General features: G+C 30.7%; 6 protein-coding genes across 6 annotated transcripts in view; 3 read left to right on the forward strand and 3 right to left on the reverse strand.

Moving 5' to 3' along the window:
* The window catches only part of LOC113393943 (prolactin-releasing peptide receptor-like), a 639527-nt gene that overhangs the window by 176416 nt on the left and 435562 nt on the right, over positions 1–27549 (forward strand). The gene's annotated exons all lie outside the window — the stretch shown is intronic.
* On the reverse strand, positions 6401–7633 carry LOC113393977 (myosin, light chain 1, alkali; skeletal, fast-like). Its single transcript, XM_026631126.2, has 2 exons — positions 7378–7633; positions 6401–7029 (listed from the first exon to the last, which is right to left on the reverse strand). Exons 1-2 carry the CDS (start codon positions 7546–7548, stop codon positions 6451–6453), a joined length of 750 nt encoding a protein of 249 aa, XP_026486911.2. The 5' UTR covers positions 7549–7633; the 3' UTR covers positions 6401–6450.
* Positions 11163–15840, forward strand: LOC113393898 (SUMO-activating enzyme subunit 2). The gene is made up of 7 exons (XM_026631008.2): positions 11163–11436; positions 11509–11663; positions 11899–12046; positions 12686–13180; positions 13608–13779; positions 13995–14162; positions 14759–15840. Exons 1-7 carry the CDS (start codon positions 11293–11295, stop codon positions 15301–15303), a joined length of 1827 nt encoding a protein of 608 aa, XP_026486793.1. The 5' UTR covers positions 11163–11292; the 3' UTR covers positions 15304–15840.
* On the reverse strand, positions 17013–18012 carry LOC113393899 (phosducin-like protein). The gene has a single exon (XM_026631009.2). The coding sequence runs from the start codon at positions 17845–17847 to the stop codon at positions 17041–17043; it is 807 nt and encodes a 268-aa protein (XP_026486794.1). The 5' UTR covers positions 17848–18012; the 3' UTR covers positions 17013–17040.
* On the forward strand, positions 18491–19292 carry LOC113393900 (small nuclear ribonucleoprotein F). The gene is made up of 3 exons (XM_026631010.2): positions 18491–18597; positions 18668–18855; positions 19184–19292. Exons 2-3 carry the CDS (start codon positions 18681–18683, stop codon positions 19273–19275), a joined length of 267 nt encoding a protein of 88 aa, XP_026486795.1. The 5' UTR covers positions 18491–18597; positions 18668–18680; the 3' UTR covers positions 19276–19292.
* On the reverse strand, positions 20171–27549 carry Tgs1 (Trimethylguanosine synthase 1). Its single transcript, XM_026631029.2, has 10 exons — positions 27391–27549; positions 26818–26962; positions 24822–26197; positions 24362–24572; positions 23738–24008; positions 23535–23670; positions 23010–23170; positions 22321–22496; positions 21528–21650; positions 20171–21315 (listed from the first exon to the last, which is right to left on the reverse strand). Exons 1-10 carry the CDS (start codon positions 27519–27521, stop codon positions 21220–21222), a joined length of 2826 nt encoding a protein of 941 aa, XP_026486814.1. The 5' UTR covers positions 27522–27549; the 3' UTR covers positions 20171–21219.

Genomic DNA, 27549 nt, shown 5'->3' on the forward strand with positions numbered 1-27549 from the left:
AACAGGACCTAGTAAACTTCTTACGAGAATGTTATCTCGAAACCGTATATATCTGCCTCACATTGTTTAAACCAAGATTCTTAATGGAATTAAGATGTAGCGCGGTACTTTCTATGTAATTTTGAAGTAAATGCAAACATAGCGTGAGTCGTCGTGCGTGAGTGAAATTTAAAATGAAAACACCAGGCGATGAAAATTGCGTTAGACGATCCGAGCTTCGTGCTCAAATGAGACAATTAACACAATTAATATAGTATTTTTCAAATATGTACAATAAACCCAAAAACATGCCTGCAAATTCTCTTTAAAACAGATTTATTGATTACATATGTTGTCGCTACGAGTTTTGAAGCGGGCAACATTAAAAAAAAAACATTGGCGGGAAAGTTGAGCTCTCTTCTGGATACGCTGGAACCGGGACATTGTTATAAAATTATCTTATATTACTGTATTGTTTTACATTCATTGCTTAACTTAACCAATAAAGAAAAACATTTATTAATTAATTTCGACAGTGATACAAACAACTGATATGAATACACCGTACAAATAACTAGCAGAAATTAATTAACAAATAAATTTCTTTTACACATACATATTTGTAAATATTTGATTTAACATCATTTTCAATGTATTGCTGATAAACTTTTCATTGACAAAAAATATATTATATTACATAAATATCATATTATTCATACTTACATCAATTTGAAGGAGTAGTTATTCGACAAGAATAGTCGAATTATCGCCTAATTTTGTATGAATAAACTTGATATCTCTCTTGAAAAACTCCTATACAAAATTCTGTATTCCGAAGAACGAATTAGAATAATGACAGTAATCGACCCAATTGGCTAAATTGACGTCTATATTTTGGACGCCATTAGATTGCTGTCTAAATAACACTCTTGGGCTTTCCAATGTACCACAGTTCGAGTTTATTTACGTCTAATCTATCTATCGATACAACATATATTGCCAATGCGCCACCAACCTGTAGTTACACTGGCTCACTCACCCTTTAAACCGAAACACAGCAATGCAAAGTATTACTGTTTAGTGGTAAAATATATGATGATGGGTATACCTACCCAGATGGGCTTGATCTAACGACATACGCTTCCCCAATTCGCTTGCTTGCGAAAGTACGTATCCTAAGCAGATCACTGCGTGATACACCGGGCATCCGTACATTGTCCAAATTAAGATAGCAGGTAGCATAAGCCGTTCCGGGTATTATATGCCTATTGTTTGATTAGGTGTTTGCTAAACTTGCCAAAACTCACTTTGATTGTCGATACAAGTGTATCCGTTTCATATATTCACTTCTTTTTTTTTTCTGATCTCCGATTGACTGGCCGTGACTAACCTCAGACATTGAGTTTGTCTTATGCATTACATTTATTCCTTAAAGTAATAAAATTAAAATACAGATAATTTATTAAATTATATTATGAGTCCAAATTCTATGGGTTTACAAGCGGACATTTTAGTGTTAGGTCTCAGGCTTCGAGCTCCATGAGCACATAACTTCGGTAGTGGCGATATTATTGCATTGTCATTGATGTTGATTTATATCATTGATAAGTATGCATATGCTCAATTTAATCCGACGTTTTGAAGTAAGTGAAAATCACGGTCAAAGATTCCTTTATATACTTAGATTTATAAGTAGATAGATACATACGAAGGTAATAAAAACATATTTATAATTTAACTCTAAAAAAGGAACTGATAAAATAAAAGATAATTACAAATTTTATATATACAAAATTCATTAAAAAATAAATAAAAACAGCCACATCACAATTCTGTAATAATCCTGTCAATATTTTTGTGTATAATATAAGCTGCTTAGCACGACCTTTTTGTTCGTTTACTTTTATCATTCGACGTATATGTTTATATTGTGAATTATATATTTACTTTTGGTTCGAGTGAAGGCGTGTCAGCGGCCTTGCCGTGAGTGAATAGATTTATAAGTTGAGGAAATTTTGTTTTAATTATAAACTTAGTATTAAAATGAATACCAATATTGCAACGCAACGACGACGTTGATGGACTACATTGCTCGTTTTCCCTTCTAACAATAATTTAAGAAGAAAATGTTTGTAATAAAAAGGTTAATATATAATTTTAGTCGAAATAAATTATTATGTAATTAAAAAAACTTACCTCTAGAAATACCATTAAAATATTCAAAATCACGTCTCAAAAATTTCATAGCATATTCATAAGCTAAACACGATTCGACTTTATTAAAAAAACAACAAATGTATTTAATTAATTTATATTTAATCTGTGGTTGAACGTGTTTGCGCATAGTGTAAACTTTCTAGCAGTAAAATTACCATAGTTTTACATGCCATCTAGAAATTAAAATTTTAACCGTTGAAACATTTGCAGCTAAAAATAAATTCTGTACACGATCCAAAATTTAAGCCGAACTAATTATGAGAATTTTATATTTTTTATTTTATGTGTAGTATACTACAGTAGCTCTCTATTTTATTAGATAGATATAAGTACAGATATATGTAAATAAGAACGTGAAAATAAAATTAATATTTCACCCACATAAAGTCGGGATTAACAGATGATGGTAATTTTTTCCGTGGTAAATCTCTCAATCGCCCGGAGTCTGGAAATTAGAAATGTGTATAGTTCCGAGCTTCAGAAAATGCAAAACCGTGCCTAGGCTCTTTCCTATCCTGTCAGATTTGCAATTGTCTTATTGGATAATAAGAGTAAGGGAAAGAGTTCACTTATGCTTACGAACTCACTTGTCCACAGTAATATGTAGTTTGCTTACTTTAGATTGGCCGCGATAACCAAAACGATAAGGACGGTCGGTCAGGACGATCATCACATTCTCAAGTTTTAAGTAATAAGGTTAAATGTAACAATATATCTATAAAATGTGACCAATGCAAAACAGTTTCACTTATTTCATTGTTATTTTCAAAATAATTTTTGTGATACCAAATTATAAATTTAAGTTCATCATAATTTAATTTAATAATAAGTTTGTATTCAGCCTTAAGCCGTATCTTTTGTCTAAGTTTGTGCTAGTTTAAGCTTTTATTATTATTAACTTTTTATTGAAATTCAATAGTGCTGTAAATACCTACCTGTAGTAGTGTATCACACTGCATTGGTCCGTATACTTTTTATTGTATTGTTTTTGTGAATATGCCGATGGTGTTTCAAATAAATAAATAAATAAATTATACAGGTTTATTCAAGGACAATGAGTAGTTATTTCATTATCCAGTAGAAAAGCCTCTTAAACAATGTTTCATTAAGAATAATGTACCTTTCATTGTTATATATTGTTAGCGAATTCATGAGTAATTTGTAACTTCGTGTAACATACCTAGTTCGATCAAAACAAGCTTGTTGAATAAAACATTACTTATGAACTCTTACTTTGAATTATTTACTTATCTGAAAAATATACACTTAAATATAACACGTCACACTTTTCAAAATAGGTTTTAAGCCAATAATTGTTTTTGTGGTAAAGCTAGTCCAAATTCCTAGAAGCCATTATAAAGTTTTAAGGCATTTGTCTATTTATCTCTTAAAATTTTCATAAAAAGTACTATCTATATAATCATATACTAATTAAATATTTAATTCGGAAAACCGTACAATAATGTATATTTTTTTCCAAAAAACCCTGACTTGATAAGAACCAGCAAGAGAATTCGTTTTTGTCGATTTGTATCTGTCTATGATTTCGTTCCTATAATTGTCCGAATCCTCTTATTTTGCAGCAAGATTATTTTTAGGTTTAAAATTAATAATCGTAACCTTCTTATTATAATTTAAAATTCGCCGTATTGCTGTGTCTTATATTAATTACTAATACACAAAACTTAATATATTACCGATAATACGATGGATTCATACACCAAATAAGATTTTATTGATATTTATTTATTTTACGGGATATAGATTTTATGCGCAAACATCATAATATATTGAAGCCACGCATTTAAGATTAACTGTAATTAAATATTATTTTCAATATATAATGCGCAAACAGCAGACAATCAATAAAAAATGAATAAAACCGACCAACTGCTCAAATTCAATAGATTTTTCGTGGAGGTATTAGATTCTATAATGAAATTCGCATATGATCTTAAAATTTGCAATTAAATCTTACTTTTTTAAAAATATTTAATAAAATATCTTCGATTTTGAAATAACAAACAGGAGTTCTAATAAATTCTCCTAATCGGAAACGGAAACGCATCGTGATCGTAATAACTAAGAAGAATTGACATCCGTATAATCCCGGAAATTACACGTTCTTATTTTGGCTAAGCTATGGTTGATGGATAAATAGCGGTACAAAGGTTTTTTTTTTTAATTTTGAAAGGTTTAATTTTGAAAAGTCAAAATGAATAAAATATTTGATTTGTTTCGATATTTAGGACACAAATAAAATAATTCATTTTGATTACATTTTGTATAAATATTATAATCCTTTAATAACCAGTTTTGGATAAGCGTATAAGACACAAGATTATTTTCCGTTGAAAAATCTACGCAATCCTGTGTTATAGATTTGTCATAAACTTTAGATGTAAATAGAGAATTACGGTATTATTTATGCTAAAGTGTTATCACAACTTTACTTGTTTGTAGGGCCATCTGAGTAAGTACTCATCAGATATTCTACCTCCAAACAGTAGTGCTTTTTATTGCTTTATTCCGGTTTGAAGGGTGAGTGAGTCATTGTAACTACAGGCACAAGACGGACAAGACATCTTAATTCTTAAGTTTGGTGGCGCATTGGCGATGTATAATGGTTAATATTTCTTACAGCGCCATTGTCTATGAGTGATGACCACTTACCATCAGTTGACCCATTTGCCTGTCCTACCTATATAATAAAATAGATACCTACATAAATTTATTTTATTAGTTAAATTATTAACGTTTTTATACAATATTTCTCCACATTATTTAAAAAACATCGTTATCTTATTGTCTTTATTGTTAAATGTAATTTATAAGAGAAATGTCAAATATTTATTTTAGGAATATTCCTCGCCGAGGAAATACGATACGATAACCAAAATAATCATATATATTTGGAGTTAATATTGGCCAAATCGAGACGCGGCAAATCTATTTAAGCGTCAGTTCTAAAATGTAGGTTAGGTTAGTTAACTATTCAAATAAAAATAGTTTAACATATTACTCATAATATTTTCTAATGCAATAAAATATCAATTTCAAGCGTTAAGTATAAAATAATTCGTAAGTAAGTAAATCTAAATAATTTAATTTTAATATTTTTCCAAAAAAAATCTTATATTATTTTCTGCTAATAAAATTCCTTAATTTATTATGACAGATGTTTCGATAATTTTACGCCCTACATATCTTAATCACAACGTTCCATAATCTTCTTCTAAACAAGACGCGATGCGAAAAATATTCAAATTATTTTCGGTCCATTTCTTTGTTAGACAGAAATTATGCAGACTTGCTTTTAACGTTAGTATGAATATGCAAGTAATGGGTGTTACATTACGATATGGCTAAGTAGACAATACGATACTGCTATACAGCAATAGTGCTTGGCATTATTACTAAAAAAGCCGAGATGGCCCAGTGTTTAGAACGCGTGCATCTTAACCGATAATAGCGGGTTCAACCCAACCAAGCACCGCTAAATTTTCGTGTACTTAATTTGTGTTTATAATTCATCTCCTCCTCGATGGTGAAGGAAAACAGCGTGAGGAAACCTGGATGTCTAATTTCAACGAAATTCTGCCATATGTGTATCCACCAACCCGCATTGAAGCAGCGTGGTGGAATATGCCTAAACCTTTTTCTCAAAGGGAGAGAAGGCCTTCGCCCAGCAGTGATAAATTTACAGGCTGTTAATGTTATTAATAAAAGTATATTTTTAAATAACACAGCAAGTTATAATTTTTCTTCAATATGATACGTTGTTCGAACCAATAAAGAAAAGTCCAAAAAGAAACAAGAAGAACAGAAAGAAAAAAACCAAGAAATAAATACAAGATTTTCATGAATAACATTATCTTTGCATAAATGAAATGTGTATACATTATCCTGTACAATTTTAATCTATATAGATCAAAATATTATTATTTTATATTATTAGTATATATTATTTACCGTATTGAAAGGAAAATCTGTATTATTTCAAAATATTACCACCAAGAGATTTAAATGAAAACAACATCAAAGCAATTACAAAGTCATTAACCTACTGTCTTTCTCTTGAGAAACTGTCACGAAATTGAATCGAATACAAATTAAATGTATTCCAAGAATATTGCGATTAATGGAATGTGATATTGAATTATTTAAAAATAAATACATTTTTGAATTCTACTTTTATTCCCATTAGCATCGAAAATTATAGTCACCGTTTGTATATAAATAACGACAACATCTCTAATCTGGAGGTATTAAACCTTCAGCAATCATTTTTTGTCTTTTAGCTTCATCTTTAGCTCGTTTTTCTGCCTCTTTCTTCTCCTGTTCTTCGCGTTCTTCTTGAGCCTTCTTTATTGCCATCGCAGCCAACGTTTTCTGGTCCAATTTAAAGAAATTAATGGGCTCTTTTATATATTTCTCATCTTTGGCGTTCATATTCTCAATAAACTTTACATAAGCCAATGTTCCGTCTTCAGGATTATAGGTTTTATCCTTAAGGGCTAGTCGAAGCCAATCGACGAATTCTATCTCTAATAACGATTCTCCCCAAGTCATGAGCTCTTCGCGCAAAAGTTCCAAATCAGCCACACCAGTTTCAACATCATCATGACCTAATGCAGCAAAAGCTTTAGTTACTTCTACTTCAAAGTCATCACCCCAGTTCATCTTTGCTTCAATCATAAACAACCATTCATGATATTCAACTGTATCGACGAGATCATCTTCAAGAAATAATCTAAAAAGTTCTTTTATTTCGGCTCCCTTTGGATTGAAACCTAGTTTTCTTAACATTAACGGAATCGCTTCTAATTTAACCTGGAAATTATTGGTTGATAAGAGTTTGTAACATCAAATATGCTTCAAAACAATGGTCTATAATATATAAATTATAAATTATACTAAAAAATCTAGATTAAGTCTCAATCACGCTGGCAAATCAATCAATTGTACAAAGGATGACAATAATATATTTCTGACTTCTTTAGTCATGTCGGACATTCTCAGGGTATTATAATGCAGAAGTGTTCTTTTCTTGACAGAAAAACTCAATAGCACAACAATATACAAGCAAGCCACTAGAGTCTATTGAGACTATCGATGCGGTTAAAGCAGCAAAGACAAGTTCAGAAAACTTTAAATATTATCTAGGTGGTGTAAACATACTTTGTCAATATTATCTTCATCATGAGCTTTGAACATTTCTTTAAATTTAGCTAAATCATCAGGACCAAAGCAAGCAGGTGGAGGTGGAGGTTTCTTTGGTTTTGGTGGAGGTCCCATTGCAGCCTTTGCTGGTGGTGGTGGCTCTTTACCTTTTCCTTTCTTCGGTGCCATTTTGATATTGAATAAAAATATAACCTACAATTTACATTTCTATACCATCAACAGTTGTTTTATATACTACCAAAGTCCATATTTTATCAAGATTGATTGATTTGACATTCATAATTAATGGTACAGATTATTTAGAAAGACAATATACTATTGCCAATGAGATTATTTTTTCCGAACTATTCAGAAATTAAAAAAAAATTATGTTAGGTACCTGTCTACATAATTTTTAACATTATTGACATCATAACAGTTTTATTTGCCTTGGTATCATGAAATAAATTATTTTTAATTTATTTAAAAGAAAGACAAGACTTCTAATGCATTCACGAATTTTAAATCTAAGTGGCCTAATTCAAACGTTCCACCTCGAAATAACAATCACATTAGACCGGCGCGTCAAACCACGGGGCCGATCCGACAAACAGCCCAACTGGAAAATAGTGTTGGTCATTCCCAACAAATCTAAATGACCACTTTACTGTGAGCCCTAATTGTCAACAAACCTTACGTATTAGGCGGCTTAGACAAATTGGAAGCATTGGGATTGGCGCGGTTCTTTAATTTGATTGTCGTGGGCCGTGGCTATAACATCTCATTTCGCTTGAGGTCAGTGTGTAATTATAGTGAATAAAGTTCAATAAATTGGTAGGTAAGCCCGTTGCGTAGAAACACTGTCTTACTGAAATAAGTAACTATTGAAATATGATCGCAAATTAAAAATCTAGTAAAGTTTTTTTAGATATTAGTAATACCAATAGCAGAAAATAGTCAACTTGATATTCATCGAATCGATAGAACGTCGATGGTCAAATTAATTAAATTTGGGAATAGTACTAATTATGTAATGAAATTTCACAGACTCTGTAACCGAAAGATTTTTAATCACGAAACTATTCGGACACGAAGGTTTTTAAAATTAGCCGCTGTTGTTATCAAATGTTGAGCAAAATGAAATTCTAAAACTAAAATAAATTGCGTGCAAAGCCGCTTTTTCCCTGTAGGCGAACTCTTTCATACGACCTTGGGTTCTACCGTTACTTATTTAGAGATTATGTTGCAATGGTACGGGCTGGTTGTTTTTTTTTTTCAAAATCCACAGAATAGAAGCTTTGATGCACCTTGGAGAAATCCATGTCCTGCAGTAGATGGCAATTGGCTGGTAATGATAATGAAGTTCATATATACTAAGTTTTCCCAAAAATAATGAATCATTATTAACGGGCCCTGAGGCTCCTTCTGGCTATTATTTAATATTCTAAAGAATTACAGAACTTTCTAATTTGGCTATAACGCACAATTCGTTAATCTATCCTGTGCTTAACATAATACAAGTGTAAGCTACAGATTCAACTTAATTCAAAAAACATAGAATATATAAGAAGCAATAGATGCAAAAAACTAAAAAAATATTTACTTACTTCTACATATACTAGCAAAATAAATATTATTCTGGTGCTAATTTTTTATTTAAATTAAAATAGAGGTATGTTGTTCATCATTAAGTAAATGTCTAATATTTAGTTAAATATAATTGTTAAAATAACTTAATAAATTTGATATTACATGTTACTCAAACAGTATTGTAATACCATTTTTACGGTAACGGTTTTGCCTTAAAGTATATAAAAAACCTAAACAGTACATAATATTTTGTTTGTTTCAGATTTTTCTTTGATATATTGAATACTGTAAGAAATTACAAATTTTACAAGAAAGCCGCTAAAATTCTGCCACAGGTTCTTCTCAGATCATGTCATCATCTTAGATCATGGGGTATGTTCTTTATTTGAATTGACAATTAATAGGTAATGTTCCTGGCTATAATATTGGTTTTTTAAAAACCCTCATGGGAGACAAGAGAGTTTCTTCTTTAGCAATATTCTATTTTATTATTATTCGTTTGACTTATAAATAACATATTTTAAACCAAAGTCGATTTTCTCGTCTGTCACAACACAATTTATTTTGACGCGGGCTTTACTACAATTTCTACAATATATTTTCCTCTTTGACAGTTTTAGAAACTCAGGAGGTAAGGATTATGCTTGAGGTGTTTTACGAATATGATTAATTATTAGCTTGTGTGGTTATTTAACGGTATCACTACAGTAATAACGATATAGATACTAATGATATACTAAATGATAAATGATATACTAGCAGAAATTGCTGCCTGTTTTCTAATATAATTTCTCTTCTACGAAGAGCAAGCAAAAAAAAATAAGCTATAAAATTTACTTATTAATTATACGAAAAAGCGATTATAACCTTTGTTTGTTGCTTTTTATAAGCTTTACAAATTAGGTCTACATATACTTTTTTTACCTACCGTTGATCGTAAATGACAAAGCTGAAAGAGAACTTGACTTTTATTAAAGTAATAAGGACCTGAAATAGAGACAATAATAAATATTAAAAGAAAATAGGACTCGTTCCAATTTGGCTGTTGTTAGTTAGAGATGGGCAAGGTCTCCTCATTCGTTTTTTTATTTCGCTTGCAAAACGCGTTACATGTTTCTCCCACGTAGAAGTGCGCCCCGGAAAAATGAAACCCACTGAAAAGCTAGCGGTATCTCCTCCGTTTCTTCGGCGGGTGCCACGGGATCGCTTTCGTATACTACCGTGACGGGGCAAGGCCTCCACTGCCTTACTTCAACCAACAAACCAACGACTACCTATTATGCCGTATAAGTAAACGGACTGGCAAATGGACAACCTGATGGTCAACATTGACCATCGACATTGATATTGTAAAAAATATTAATCATTTCTCATATAACCATCATGTTTGATTATGACCGCTGTATCTGTAAATACACTGGCTCACTCATCCTTCAAACCGGAACACAAACACAAAAACGAACTGAGTATTGTCGTTTGGTGGTAGAATATATGATGTGTGGGTGGTACTTACCCAGACGAGCTTGCACAAAGCCCTACCACCGAGGCAAAAGTAGTATGTAATAGCTTTACTGTCTTTAATGACATAGTTATCAGTAGATTAATTTGACTTTATTCATAATTTCCGGATTATTTAAAAATGCACAATATGAATGGTCAATATTATAAAAAATATTGAAATAATAAATCGTTCGGCTTTTACGAATAATGTGTTTCACCTATGTATGTGTTTAAATTATTTTAATGATCTTATATTTTTTTACACAATAACAAAATCATATTAATAAGTCTTAAATAAAACGATAATATTTTCTAATTGATTAATTTTATGTAAATAACGTGAATAGTACTTAACTCTCAATTTCCAAAAAATTCAGTTTGAATATAAATCGGCTGTTTTTTTATAAATATTTAAAAAGAACAGATGTTTCATTCAAAGTTCAGTCAAGTTCAGTTTTACATGCATGTATAATATGCAGCAAATTGGTTCAGCACTCATAGTGGTTATTAATACTACATTATCAGTGAAACAGGATTTTTATTATCTAGGGAAATTTAGGAAGAAAAAAAACTTAGATGGAAATTCATTAATTTGTTTTAAAATATATAGTCTTGAAGTTCTAATATTTATATTTTATTCTGTATTTAATGAATAACTGCTTCCGGAACAATTTAGCAAAGCTCGTCTATGGTTCGATGAATACAAAGTAGCAACACCGTCTGACGCCAACTTTGACAGTTGTATTGGTGCCGCAAATTCCTCGTCGTCGTATTCAATTAATAAATATTTGTAAAAATCTATTAGAATTTGTAGCAACTAAGAGAAAATATATCGTAAAGAAAATGGTAGCACGGGTAGCAGGAGTGTTCGATGAGAAATTGACGGAAGCTATAGCAAATTCTAAGATTCTAGTTGTTGGTGCCGGCGGAATAGGTTGTGAAATACTGAAAAACCTTGTTCTGACCGGCTTCCCTCAGATTGAAATTGTATGTGTAGTATATAGTAACTTATTTACAGTGTTTTTTTAATAAATATATAATATTACGTTTAATTTTCAGATCGACCTTGATACAATCGACGTAAGCAACTTGAATCGTCAATTTTTGTTTCACAAGGAACATGTTGGGAAGTCGAAAGCTCAAGTTGCTAAGGACAGTGCACTTAGCTTTAATCCAACCGTTAATATCATTGCGCATCATGATAGTGTGATCAGGTTAGTAATTTATTAGGTTATAATCGTCATAAAGGTAAATGAACCCAGAACACTGTCACTAACATCCATTCTTTTTTTTATACTTAGTATGTTATTTTGTATTATTATTTTTAAATTAAGTATTTGTATTATAAAAATAGTTTGATTAATACTAGTTAGCAAATTTTCAAAAAATATATTCTGTACTATATTTTCTACAGCTAACAATGTATATACATGATTATAATGTTTTCAGCAATGATTATGGAGTAAGTTATTTCAAGCAATTCAATATTGTCATGAATGCATTGGATAATCGGGTTGCCCGAAACCACGTAAATCGAATGTGTTTAGCTGCTAATGTGCCACTAATTGAAACTGGAACTGCAGGCTATGCTGGACAGGTAAGATATTATTTTAAAATTCTTTATTTATTTGGCAAACAGAATGTGAAGAACATCATCGACAGTTCTGCCTGAAAAACAACAAAAGTCTAAGAATAGCATGATTATGTTGAATATATTTATGTCTTAATCAATATGCAACTATTACAATGTGAAAAAATATAATTAATTGATACACAAATTTTTGAACATATAAAAATATAAATCTTAATAGTATGTACAATGTACAATGTACCTGCTTAATCATTTTATTAGATTGGTATTAAAGATGCTTTAAATGCACAACTGTTCTTCATCTTAATCACGTGATAATAATTAAAAGCGAAAAATTCTCATTGTGTTAGTATGATGATTTTGAAATTTAAAGATACCAAGTATACAATATATTGGTAATTAAAATGTATCCTAAGCTCAAATTACCTAGAATCTGTCAATTAAAAGTTTATTTTTAATTGTATAATCAGTAATATATTTATCATAGTTTCACATGATTTAAGAAATAATATTATTAAGAATTAGAAAATCTAGTCAAATATCTGTAGAAACTATTCATAAGTATAATTATTGATGATATTTTGACAGTTCTCTGATGTGATAGAAAAATTAATGTATAATAATTTGAAACTTATAATTCAATAGGTGGAGCTTATCAAAAAAGGTCTAACACAATGTTATGAATGTCAACCAAAAGCACCACAAAAGTCTTTCCCTGGCTGTACCATCAGAAATACTCCATCGGAACCTATCCATTGTATAGTTTGGGCTAAGCATCTCTTCAACCAACTCTTTGGTGAAGAAGATCCAGACCAAGATGTAAGTCCAGACACTGCAGACCCTGAAGCAGCTGGAGATGCAGGTGCATCTGCATTGTCATCTGAGGGAACAGCAGCGGGCAATATTGAAAGAAAAAGTACAAGGGCTTGGGCTTCAGACACAAATTATGATCCGGAAAAGTTGTTCTCAAAGCTCTTTGGGGATGATATCCGTTATTTGTTGTCTATGGAGAATTTGTGGAAGAAACGTCGCCCACCCACTCCTTTAACATGGGATAATCTGCCAGGAAAAGACAATGCACCCACCCAACATTCAGGATTACCTGATCAAAGAGTCTGGACAGTACATGAATGTGCACAGGTAACTTGATATAATATAATTTGAAATGGGCCACTATGGTAAAATGCTATATTCAGAAAGCCACTGTAACAAATATCAAAATCAATTCTTACATTGTCAATATACCTCTTAGATTGTTATGTCTTGTGTTTCATGTTTCACTGACTTACTAATTTAAACATATTTAACAAAGGAATACTCTGTTTGGCAGTAAAACAACTAACATATAAAAAACAAAATATTCTGATACAAATTGGTATAACTGCATTGTACTATATCGCATACTGCAGTGTACTATCTGAAATGAATATATCTGAAAGTCAATCTTAAGTCAGTCAATACTTAAATTAAAGACTGTAAGAAACTTTCCTTTTTTTAACGAACCATCCGTCACCTTAAATTTAAATAAGATTATCATATTTATACAATTTATACTAAATTTGCACAGGTATTTGCTGCCAGCTGCAAAGCATTACAAACAGACTTGAAAAGTCGTCCTGATGGTGATCATCTTGTTTGGGACAAAGATGAAAAGAGTGCCATGGACTTTGTGACGGCCTGCGCGAACATTCGTGCCCACATCTTCAACATACAATTGAAGTCCCGCTTCGAAATAAAATGTAAATAAAACTTTAAAATCTATTTATTTATGTATTTTTAGTATTGTTAAAATTGTGAGTTAATCAGGCTCTGTTAATCACAGGTTTCACTATTGTTTAGTGTCAATAGTTCATTTATTATGATTAATATAGTAAATAAAAAAATGGTCTGGTTCTTCAGCATGGGAAACTTATAAATCAACTGTATAATACAATTTATGTAACCTTTTTTTTAGCAATGGCGGGGAACATCATTCCAGCAATAGCAACGGCTAACGCGATTGTAGCCGGGCTGGCGGTAATACGTGCCCAAGCCTTGCTCAAGGGAGAAATCGAAACATGCACAAGTGTTTATTTAAGACCCAAAGTTAATCATCGTGGACAATTGTTTGTACCGGAAAAAAGTAAGTAGAAATACTTTTGCAGCCTTATTTGATTAGTATTTTGATATAAATTTTGCTATAAATTTTGCTATAAGAATGGCTGAATGAGTTAAATGTGACGAGAAAGTTGACGCGGCTACTCAACGTGACGTGACGTAACGTTTTAAATAATTATATTACTTTTATTGCTTTATTATTTACAAAAATAATTTATATAATTTGACGAACTCCGTGGTCGAGTAGAGTGTACACCGTTTTTATGGGTACGCCACTCCGAGATCCAGGGTTCGATTCCCGGCCCAGTCGATGTAGAAAGAGTTAATTAGTTTTTCTATGTTGTCTTGGGTCTAGGTGGTTTTACCGTCGTTACTCCTGATTTTCCATAACACAAGTGCTTTAGCTACTTACATTGGGATCAGAGTAATGTATATGATGTTCAATATTTATTTATATATTTTTATTTAAAACAGAGAAAGAAGAAATCCTTTATTGAAGGAGGTATTGTCCTGAGTTGAAATAAAAGTTTTGTCAAATAATTAAACCCCTTCATTATAGATTAATAAACAGCAACAAGTGCTTGTGAAATAAATAAATTTAACACATTATTTTATTTCCAGCTTTAACTGCACCAAACCCTAAATGTTATGTATGCGCACCGAAACCAGAAGTCGGTCTTGCTTGCAATATCAAACAACTCACTCTTAAAGATCTGAACACTGCCTTTAAAGAAGGACTCAACATGCAAGCTCCAGATGCAACAGTTGAAGGCAAAGGTCTCGTAGTGTTATCTTCAGAACCGGGCGAAACAGACCACAACAATGAAAAAACTCTTGAAGAGATTGGACTCAATGATGGTTGTGCTCTGTTAGTTGATGACTTCTTACAAAACTACGAAGTTCGTGTCAGACTACAGCAAGAAGATGATGAGAAGTCATGGCGCCTCGTAACAGATACAGATACACCAATGCCAGCCCCAAAGGAGGACAAAACAGCTAATGGCTCTAACGGTGCAAAGGAACCAAAGCCTGGTCCATCTCGTTCTAAAGAAGATAGTGATAGTGACATGGAAATAATTGATGAAGATGATGATGGTGAACCAGCCCCGAAACCACCAAAGCGCAGACGTACTGAAATAAGTGATGAAGTAGTTGAACTCTGCTAGTTAAATATCACCATTGTGTGTAAATTCTTATTTTTACATGCAAATGATATTAACTAGTATTTATATTGAACTCTTTAAAGTGTAAGTACAGTAAAAATATATTTGTAGTAATTATATCTTTGTAAAAGTATTGTCTAAGATTATACATTTACTATGGTTATACCTTTCTACGAAGTATCAGATATTGATACTTCGTATTTTTATGATATTCGATTTTATTCATCAATTCAAACTATAATTGTTATTAATAATATAACATGCAAACACATGGTTTGCCTTGAGTATTGAAGCGAGTAAATTTTCTACCTTTGTGTATAGTTACTAAGATTGTGTCAATAATATTAAAAATATTGTATTAATTATTGTTCCAAATAAGCTAGCACAAGTGGTTCGAAATCAATTAACAATAGAATGATTCTCAAATACAATATTACTTTAAAGTTCAATTAAGAAAATATTTGTAATCTACTGAATGAACAACTCATAATTTATAAGCATTTCTAAATGTTACTTCTCAAAAATAAATAATTACAAAAATATTTTTTCTTATGTCATTCCAAAACCTGCTACAAAGTCAAAGATTTGTAAGTGATTGTTGATTTTGAACTATGTTATTAACGTAAATTTTATTTAATTGCAACTAATCTCTTGCATTAATGCATAAAAACAGTATAAACAAAAACACCATAATATTTATTTAGTTTGTTAAACCCAAATTAATCATTATACCCATATTAACTAATTTAGCACAAAGTAGTATCAATTTTATTATGACAAAATTAAATCGCTTTTGCCTTTTTAAAATTACATGCAATGGTTAATGTTGAGTAAATATTGTCATTTGTCAAATTAAGTATACATAGAAATCCTTCACCACTGAACTCAATTTTGTTTTAAAAAGTGTCTAATTTGAGAAAAAAATTATATTTAAAGCAATACACCTCACCAGAAGGGAAAATAAAACAATCTTTAGTTTTGACCTTCCATTACTATAGTAAACATGGAATTATTTGTGCACTGACCTGATTGTGATATTTATAAAGTGCCTACTAAATAAAACAAAACATTTATATTCATTTTTGTATTAATATCCTATTGACAAAAATTGGTGGGTTAATGTATTCATAATTAGCTTTTTTGAAATCCTTTTAAGTGAAATTCTCTTTGAAAAAAATTATAAGATAATAATACCTTATAAAATAATATTAATAAATAAATCCAAATTAAAATTTATTACATACACACACATCTTATCCCAAATCAGTGCCTGCACTGAAGCATATAAGATTGAGACAACATAAAAACAATTCATACATAAAACAAATAAAACTTTCTCATGACAATTAACATTGCTTAAGAAAGTGAGTTTTAGAAATACAAATATTTCATAGCTCGAGTGATTGATTACAGACATTAAGTGAGAAATTATGTTACTCAGAATTTAATAGCTAAATAAAAAGACTAACTTATATAATACTAACTTAATGCCTAAACTTTTATATTAAAAATGCAGATTGATTTTATTTTATTTTTATTATAACATTGCAGTGATATAAATGAAGGATGTGTTTTTTTTATGTTAATTGATGTGTATAATCTACTACTAAAGTAATAGCTTTCCAAATTTTTTTTGTATATTTTTAAAATCTCTAATATTATAAATGTTAGTAGACGCACAACAAAACTACATTTAAGTACATTTTCATTTATAAGCAATGTAATATTATCAAAAAAAAATTAGTTTTCTGGTAACATTCCATACTCTATTAAAAATTTCTCAACATCAGTTGCAAAGAAATCTTCACCAAGTTCATTTGCAAGTTTTACAAAATTACCAATTATTTGTCCCCCCTTATACACTAATAAAGCTGGTACTCCATCGATGCGGAAGTGACGACTCAGTCCCGTAATATCAGCAGCTATCCTACAATATTTCACAGCTGGATAATCAGGTGCTAATAACCGTAGACAGCCATCCATACTCTCACATGCTTTAACACCATTATTATAAATATGTACAATAATTGTAACTTTGCTGTCTTCTTTATCAATAGCATTTAAAAACTCTTCTTGGCTGTTTAATGTTAGTACCTTCCCAAATTTAGGTGCTTTTTGTAATTGAGCCATTAATTCTTGCATTCTCTGTTGCTGGTATTTCATCAAGAAATCCTCATCCATTAGCTCATTTAATTCATCCTCTAGCTCATCAATTTCTTTTGCTTCTTCTTCTTCTTGTGCTGTTTTTACGGTTAAGGTAAGTTTCTTAGCGAGAGCAATACGCTCTTTAGCCAATTCTTTACGGTTTTCAGCTTCTAACTGTTTAAATCTCTTCCAATCTTCAAGTACACCTTTTGGACCAGTGTTGGTGGCGGAACCGTTCCAGTTATTAATAGGTGGAGGTTCTGCGCGCACCGAACACATTTTAGAAGCATTCCCTTCCTCATCACCGCTTTGACTGTCTTCATCACCAGAACCCTCATCTTCACTGCTGCTACAATAGTTTTGCAATTTCTCACCCAGAATTTTATCTTCCAAAGTAGCCATAATGTAGAAAAATTCTTGATAATTCACCAATAGGGTAAAATTGTTTTGATAAAATTAATTACAAAAACAGCAATAATGAATTAATTAAGCCTTTATTATTTACTACTTCAACATTTACTGGTAATCACAAACTAATGCCAATTGCGAATGCAATAAACCATAATTAGCCGGACCCGTAAAAAGTTTATATTATAATTATACCAGAAGTAGAGAATCGAGAATTACTAAGTAACTACGATTATTAAACTCTTTGGCTATTGGCTAATGCTATAATATAGACATAGATAATACATATAGACAGGTACTGGACTGGAGAATAGATAACATATTTAATTAAAAATGTTAAAGTAAAATGTCATTTAGACAAAATACGATATCGAGAGATTTGTTGTATGTATAACATACAACAAATCCCTCTCGATATCACATAAGACATTGCCCACATCATTTTATTAAATAACCGGTTTCTCATTAAAGATTTATTAAATATTTTTAACAACCACAAAAATTAAGCTATCATTTAATAAATTTCAGCTATCAATTTCAAAATCGGAATCAAGTAAAATAAATAACAATCGGGAAATATGTAGTTCAAATATATGCGATATTCTCATAATTAGTTGTTTATGGTAATTTGTATGACAGCTACATCACTGAATATTAATTGTCATTGTCACTTTGTAATCTTTGCTTCCATACAAAACGACGCGGCTTTTAGCAATTCGCGGCTTTTAGTTCATTAGTACTAAAGTAAGACTTTTCTTCTAAATATTTATGTGCTGTTACATTTAAATAAAATTAATAAAACTTTGCCTTTCAGATAAAACACAAAAATGGCGGCGGCTATGCCTATTAACCCTAAACCATTCCTCAACAGCCTTACGGGCAAGTCAGTTCTTGTTAAATTAAAGTGGGGTCACGAATATAAAGGCTTATTGGTTTCAGCAGATGGATACATGAACTTACAACTAGCCAATACAGAAGAGATTGTTGATGGATCTTGTACAGGTTAGGCTATTGAAGTTTTAATAATTATTATAACCTCTTTTTGTTCTCAAAAGAATTTAGAGATAGATAGTTTTTTTTATGGGCGGACAAATTAATTTGTTATTCGAAACCAATTTCCTTTTATTCGTCCTTCATTCTGAATAGTGTGATTTTTTTTGTAATTAAAATAATTTAAAAATTATATTTTTATAAAGTGAATGATTTCAACACTAATGGCATATGCATTATCTTTAATTCAAATATAGAATACATTCTATGGTACTTATTTTGTGTACTAAAAATTGTATTAAAAGTTCTATTTATTAAGTTGTAATATCATTTTTTATAGGTAATCTTGGTGAAGTTCTTATAAGATGCAATAATGTGTTATATGTTAGAGGAGCGGAAGAAGAAGATGAAGAAGGTGAAATGAAAGAATAAATTTAGATATAATTTGTGTATAATTAAATTAGGAATGTACATTTGAATAATTTTATCCATACTACTCTCATATAAGTGAAAAAAGCCCTCTAATTGATGGAGAATAAGTTGAAATACCAAATTATTCAACAAAACTAACAATAGTCACTATTTGAGTGGTTGAAATAAATATTCTAAGTTGTTAGTTAGGTCTTTCATCAAGGTGAAAGTAATAATAATACTTAAGTTGTAACTCTTCAATGGATATTTTGAAAATGTGATTTTTCCACCTAAATATAAGATTTAAATATTGTTTATTTTTTATTTCTTCTATAATGTAGAAGGACCCAACATAAGTTATGTGCATGTGTAAATGTTATACTTTCATATTTTAAAGTAAAACTCATGGACATCATAAGAATATTGATAGAATAGTATGGAATCAGAATGGAAATTGTTTATCTAACAATTATCTGTAAAATTCACATTTCAAACTGATGATAACTTAATCCATCCATATTTACCAAGACTATTCAAAGTTTTTGCCTTTCAAACATAGCCAATGCATTACCAACCTTGTGAACTGAGATTTTATATCCTTTGTAGCTGTCATTATTTTATCTGGCTCAATCACCTTTCAAACCAAACACAACAATGAGTACTGCCATTTGGTAGTAGATTATCTGTTGAATTGGTTGTACCTTCCCAGACTGGTTTGCACAGAGCCCTACCACCAAATTAATGACAATGATATGAGTAGATACAAGCACTTAGTGAAAGTTAAATTTCAATTGGATTATAACTTTATTTGGCTTCAGTTACTGTTGTAACTATTAAAAAATGCTAGATCATCGGTTATTCAATATTTTATGTCATATTCTTTGATTTAATAAATTTGAAATGAGACAAAAATCAATCACAGTTGAAGTTGTATAATATCATCAACAAATATTTACAGAGATCACAACATTTATGGTCACACACACAAGGCCTACAAATAGGTATTCATCTATAAATGCATTCAATCACATACATATCTGACTTTAGTTATAAATTTTTAAATTTGAGTTTTCAATACCAGAATATCAATCTCATCAAATACACAATCAGATGTCTACGTGCCAATAGGCGATTTTCAAATTTATTGTTTACATAAGTACGGTAACACTTAAAATAATACACAGATAATTTTTGACACATGAAAATTAATTTCTACAGTGCATTACAATATATTTCTGCTAGATAAAATATCTATCTATTTACTAAATGCAAGTTGAAGTAATTTGATACACAATAGCTTAAGGACTGCGTAAAAAGATTACACATTGTTTTTTCTTCAAAAAGAGAACATATATAGCAAACCTTGATATAGATATAAATTGATGAAATTCTTAAATTTTATAATAATATAGTACTCTTATTTTTATTTATTTTTAAAACTGTAGCTTTCAAATTTTAAGGCAATTTACATATTGTTTTCATATTGCGATATACATCTTCTATTTAAATATATTTATTTTAAAATACAATGTTAGGTAAGAAAAAAGTAGTGTTAACCCTATTAGTATAGTTATTGCTTGTTACTTTTTATTAAAATAAAAAAACAGCGCTGTTATATGTACTGTGTAATATGTACAAAAAAAAGCAACATTGAGGTAATATAAAAATATTGTAAAATTACACTATATTCATATATTTGTTAAGACAGTTTAAATGCAGGTAACTCGGAACATTACAGAGCTATATACTGAAATATTTATTTGAATATATTTTAAATCTATTATAAATATTAATTATAATTTGAATAATCAATTAATTTTGAGACATATTATTTTCACTTCTTAATGTAATCATAAAATTTTAACAACATTTTTTATTGATGAAAATATGGGATGCTTAAAGCAATTCATGAAAATTGATATACATACTTGAAAATGTGTGATGTATTCAGTATTACAATTATTTCTAATAAAAATAAGCAGTAAGTGCTATAAATCTTTTATCTAAATAACTTTGTTCTATCTCTACAGAACCACCAACTTCTTGAGCAATGGAAAGTATCTGCAACAAAATATTATCATTATAACTTTTCTATAACCTACCTAGGTTAGATAAAATAACAGAAATATAATTTAAAATTAATTGAAACACAAATTATTGTAATTTGCAAACATAATATTTATTTCTTCTACTGATAATTTAAGTAATATCAAGTCAAGTAAAGTTAACAATTAATTATTTAGCTTTCAAATGTTAAACAAAAGATAAAATACCTGATCCATTCTTGTGTTTCTCGGTAAGTACAATGCTATGTTCGAGTTAATATCCCGAGCAATCCTCATTAATTCTGATGCAGGTTTGGGTTCCAGCATAGTTTCTATATCATATTCATAATTCTGAAACATGGAAATACATGTCTGTAAGTATAAACTTTACCTACAGTTAGCTATCATGTATTATAGTTACTTTTAAAAGTTATTTAGCATTTTTGTTAAATATTGATTTTTCTTTCTGTCATCATTGATTAGTCATTTGAAAGAAGAAGACATAGCATTATTTATCAAACCACTTGAACAACATTTAAAGGTAAAGTGGTTGTTGCTTAATATTAACAATTGTGTGACATAGTGTTGCAAATATTTCAAAATCAGAACATACTCTTATCAATGAGACTCTTACAAATTTTGAATTGTCATTTGATTAGAAAGGATAGAATGAAATTCTTCCACCGGTTTGTAATGTCGATTCATTTAACGAAGTACAACAAGAAACAAAGAACAAGTCATTAAACTATATTTCTTCAAAAATATATTATAAATAATTAATATACTGGTGGTTTTTTTACTTAAATTATTCAACTGCCAAGCATAAATAATTTGTGATTCTGACATGATCCAGTTTTAAAAAAAAATAAGCCATTGTAATTTTTGGCACTAGGATTTGCTATCCCTTAAATAAGAAAAAGACAGCATTTAGTCCTGTCGAATTAGCTAAGAAATTGTTTTGGAAGTATAAAATCAATATCTTAACTTAAGTTACACATTTCTATATAGCATAACAACTTACATCAGAATAATTCGGCCCTCCCCACGGAGGGCTTAAAAACACCATGTCCGCTGTTAGAGTTGGTCCTATTTCAAAAAAGTCTCCCACAATAAACTCTATTCGGTCTGCTACACCATAAACTTCGGCGTTGTGTTTTGCCATTTCTATCTTCGCTGGATCGATGTCTATGGCGGTTACTGGCAAAGTTAAAACAGGGGGTAAGTTGGTGTTTTTATATATTTTAGTTCTAAGTAGAGAGGGAGGTAGTAGTAATAACTACACTAACATTGCATCTTTTAGTCAAATGTTGTTATTATTTTATTAAAGATAATTTGTTTAGTAAAGTTGATTAGACATAGGCAAATGGACACAACATGACAACATTAACAGCCTTTAAATCTACTGCTGGGCTAAGGCCTCCACTCCCTTTGAGGAGAAGGTTTGGAACCTATCCCACCACGCTGCTGCAATGCGGGTTGGTGGATACACATGTGGCAGAATTTCGTTGAAATTAGACACACGCAAGTTTCCTCACGAAGTTTTCTTTCACCGCCGAGCACGAGATGAATTATAAACACTAATTAAGCACATGAAAATTCAGTGATGCTTGCCTGGGCTTAAACTCGCAATCATCGGTTAAGATGCACGAGTTTTAACCACTGGGCCATCTAGGCAAATGGACACAAACAAAACAAAAACGATTTATTTACCTCTCTTGCACGTGAGCGCGAACTGTATGGTGTTCCCGCCGGCGCCGCAGAAGGCGTCCACCACGTGGTCGCGCCCGCACTTGTCGGCGATGTGGCGCGCCACGCTCTCCGGCGTCACGCTGAACCAGCTCTCGCGGTCCAGCTGAATACCGTCGTCGAAGCTGCAATTGTAGACGCTTTTAGTAAACTATTTAATATATTATCCTATGAAACGTTTCGTACCGATTTTCTACTTAAACGGCAGACCAAAAATTTACTTTTCTTATTAAACTTTTAGTTACTTGGCATTCAACCGAGTTATACCCAGTCACTATATTCAAGATACGAATAAAAAAAAGGCGTAATACAGAATCTGATCCCTAATTAAATATTTTTCAATGCAAATTATAAATCTATGTCTAGTCAATTAAACAATTCTACTTTTTAAAAAATAGTGGTATTAGTTATTGCGGGTGTGTAACGACAAATTTGTACCTATAATTTTACAAAATAGAGAAAAGACTATGAAATAATATCGTTTCTTACCGATGAAACAGTGAATGTCGTTTCTTCCAATACTTAAACATTTTCTCATCTCCTTTGAGTTCAATTGGCATATCTGTTGTATCATAATCCTCCATTCGAGGATATCTTTTCGGTCGACGCCTGCGTTTGTTTAGACCTGAAAAATAATGTATCAGATTTACAATATTTGTTATTTAATGATAATATACATATAGAAAACTTACTTGTTATTTCGACATGAACATCCGTTTGTTCATCGTTTTTGCTTTCAATAACATCACTCTGCGATTGTTCTACGTTCTCTTGTAAAATATCTGCTGTATTTTCAGATGTAGCTTCGCTTTCAATCTCTTTATCTTTAGAATCATTGTTTTCTGTATCATTGTTTGTGCTTTCTTCTAATTTGATATCTGAGTTATTTTTCTCACCATCTGATTGTAGTTCTGGACCATCATAATCGGTAAGCATTTCGCCTTCATCTTGTGATTCTTGATTCTGAAAAATATTATAGTCATCCTCACTTGCTTTTATATGAAAAAAATTTTTGCTGAAGAACGCCCGATAGCACGTTTAGAATGCTTGCTCATAGTTGAAGTAATCGATTCAATTATGCTCTTTATATTATATCTTAATAATATATTTCTACTAAGACTTTTCTTCAAACTTTAGTTCAGAACAATTGAAAATATATGTGCTTGATTGATGGATACTCTTTACAAAAAGCTTTCTAGTCTAACTTTAAACAGTTCATACGAAATCTAGGGCTATTCTACTGTAATAGATTCCTAAGTATATAAGATAGATTATTTGCTAATTAAAAAGATTAAGAAAATAACGTTAATAATAACCTGTTCCAAGTGATACGGTTTTCCTTCATCATCAAAATATGTTTTCTTCGACGCTCCGGATCGCTTGTACCGTGGCGGACGCAATCTCCCTAACCGCTTTCTATAAATAAGCTGACCCTTCGGCATCTTCTCTGAGTCGAATGAGAAACCCATGATTTGGAATGTTGATTTTACTTTTTCTGAATTCACCTCTTCGTCATCAATTTCATGACTGGAATATAAAATAATTAACTGAATTATATACTTATTAAACGAAAAATGTTTAAGCATTTCATAAGATATTTTCAATCTAGCAATAATATTTATCCGAAAATAATAAAACTCGTCCAAAAATTTTGTTTCCTCTGCAACATTTAGAAATCTTCAACATTAATTATCGAAATCACTTTCGTAAATTGCGCGAGAGGAAAAATAAATGTTTTTATAACTAATTGAAAATTATTCTAATATTTAAATTTACCTTCTCTTTAATGAGACCGGCTTTTCTTCAGGCGGATCGTCGTCTCCGTCATAATAATCGTGTTTGGAAACGTTGCTGTTGTTTTGCAGATTATTTGATCCAGTTGTATTTTCATTCTTCTCCATTACCAATGACTCAGACTTTTCATTATTAGTTGTTCCATCTTCACCATCAAAGGCTTCGTCGAATGACTTGTCCTTTTGTTCTTTGAGTAAATTTTGTAGCAGTACACCCACGGAGCTAATGATACGATTACTTGCATTTTTAGTCCTCCTTTTTGGCTTGACAATCTTTTCTTCTAAGTTAATTTTATCGATTTGGGTTTGAACTTCAATAACAGAAGGCAGTTCCTGTGAATTCCCTTCACTATTCTCACACTCATTATCCAAACCTTTCAATTCTTCAATTTTACTTTCTTGTACATTCAAAGCAGATATTTCTCTGTTTCTTATTTCATGACATTCAATATAATTTGCGTAGTGCAAAGCATATTGTTCGCCAAAATGTTTCTTCCATAGGAATTGCCAATATTGTTCAGTATCTAAATCTTCAGATGGCATTTGTTCTGAATTATCATCAATATTTATGATTCTTGTCTGATCATTTAATTGATCGTCAGATGTGGAAGTTGATGATGAAACACTATAGTCATCTGTAGGCGTAGATTCTGAGGTTACATGACTGGAAGTAACATTATAACTCGAAAGAGTTAGTTTTGTTACATTTGTCATGGAATCTGTCCCTGGAAGTGTTCTGGGACTTACAATTCCATCATGTTCAGAGCAAGATCGTCTTCTACGTGCAGGAAGCCACATTTCATCTTTGTCACTTACTTTTTCACTTCGTTTATCATATTTATCTTCATAATTCTGGTCTTTACTAGTCTTTTTGTAAGGATTGACTTTTGAATCATAAGAGAATTTCCTCTCTCTCATAACCTTAATGTCATCATTTTCTCTGTAATCAACTATATCCTTATTACATAAAGGCTCAGCTGAGTGCTGTTTGGGAATGTTGTTATCATCCATAACAAGATCATGGTTTTCATCTAGATATGTGGGATTTATGTAGTCACTGTACTTCTTAATCCAGGAAGCCCAAATTAGTCTTTCACCATTGGTAGCCCAAAATTTTTCCCATGTATTATCTGATAGGTAATTCTCATTGGTTTCAATGATATCCTGTTCCATTCTTTCTATTTTGTCAAGTGTGGTGTAGTCAGAATGGCAGTCCTGATATGTGAGGTCAGCCCCACTGTCGCTTGGTTGAAGAGCATGGGATGGGAAACCATGTATTTGAGTAGGATCTAGTTCATCATTTGAACAATAGTTGTCTGTATGTGATGCACTACAGTAGCAACTGGCGCCTTCATCTTTCTGTGAGTAGAATTTTAATTTATTTTTAGTTATTTAAGAATCAAATGTTAAAATATAACATTTTGAATACAGTGTTAAAATATCTAAATAAAATTAAAAAATTAACAAATTTACCATAATATGTTATTACAGTACATATGATTTCTGTGTAAGAGTTATGTTTAAGTGTCAATAACGCAATAGTATTCTGTCCACTTGTCGGTCCTGTAAAAAGTTGCTGGATCTATCCTGACCCCTTGAGCTATTTTCATCCCCACTCCTAACACAAGTGATAAGCTTAAAGGGGGGTATAATAGTAATTTCTTAATTAATTTGGGGCATTGATATTCCTCTTTTGGTAAAAAAAAATGGTCAAAACCTAACTTTAATTAAATATGTATATTTTATTTCAATTTATAAAATGTCCCAAAAACTTGTATATGAAGAAGCACTGCAGCACTAAATGCATTTTAGGCTTGTTAAAAATCATACCACTTTATACTCTGCTATCTAAGCAGTTTTATCAAACGCCTGTTTTGAAAATATGTGGCAAATGGTTAAGAATAATGAATTATTATGCACTAAAAACTTAAAATCGATTAAAATATAAAATAAGAATTTTAATCATACAAAATACATACCTCACATTTAGTCTTGTAAGAAGTGTCAACAGAGAAATGTACGTGAGAATGATCGTCAATATCCTGTGATTGAGAGTCGGCTGCAATTTCTGCTTCACTTTCAGTGCCATATTCCTTTTCAGCGTAATAAGTTCTTATTCCATCTCTATGATTATTTTTTTAATTACAAAAAGTTTATTAATTTATTATGAGGATATTATCATCTGCCAATATTTTTCTATATTCATTTCTAAAATCTATATTAATTTTGTATAGCTGAATGTTTATTAGTGATAGTGCTCAGTACTGACCAATTTAATTATTCAAAATATACAAAATACTGATTGTATTATTTTTATCAACAACCGAAATTTTAGTACTACTTTGAACAAACTACTACACAGCTAAATATAAAAACCATTCATTGAGTAGCTACAACATAAAAAAGATTCATAATATTATTATATTGAAGTTGTTTTTAGGCAAATTTTAAATAATAATGGGAAATAAAGAATAATAACGAACTCCTAAAACAAACGTATCTTGTATTGATTTTTTAAAAACTATAATAAATATTCTAAATCAAGCACTAACCTTATTACAGCTCGACTACATAAACAATAAACGTAATTGTCGTCGTAAAATTCCTCATCATCGTCAAAAAAGAAATGAAATTCGGCTAAGGGCTCCCAACGATGGTAATGATCGTAATACTCCGACATCATCACTAAAAGAAATATATTTTTGTGAAGT

The sequence above is a fragment of the Vanessa tameamea genome, chromosome 16 (genome assembly GCF_037043105.1).
Source record: "Vanessa tameamea isolate UH-Manoa-2023 chromosome 16, ilVanTame1 primary haplotype, whole genome shotgun sequence".
NCBI lineage: Eukaryota > Metazoa > Arthropoda > Insecta > Lepidoptera > Nymphalidae > Vanessa > Vanessa tameamea.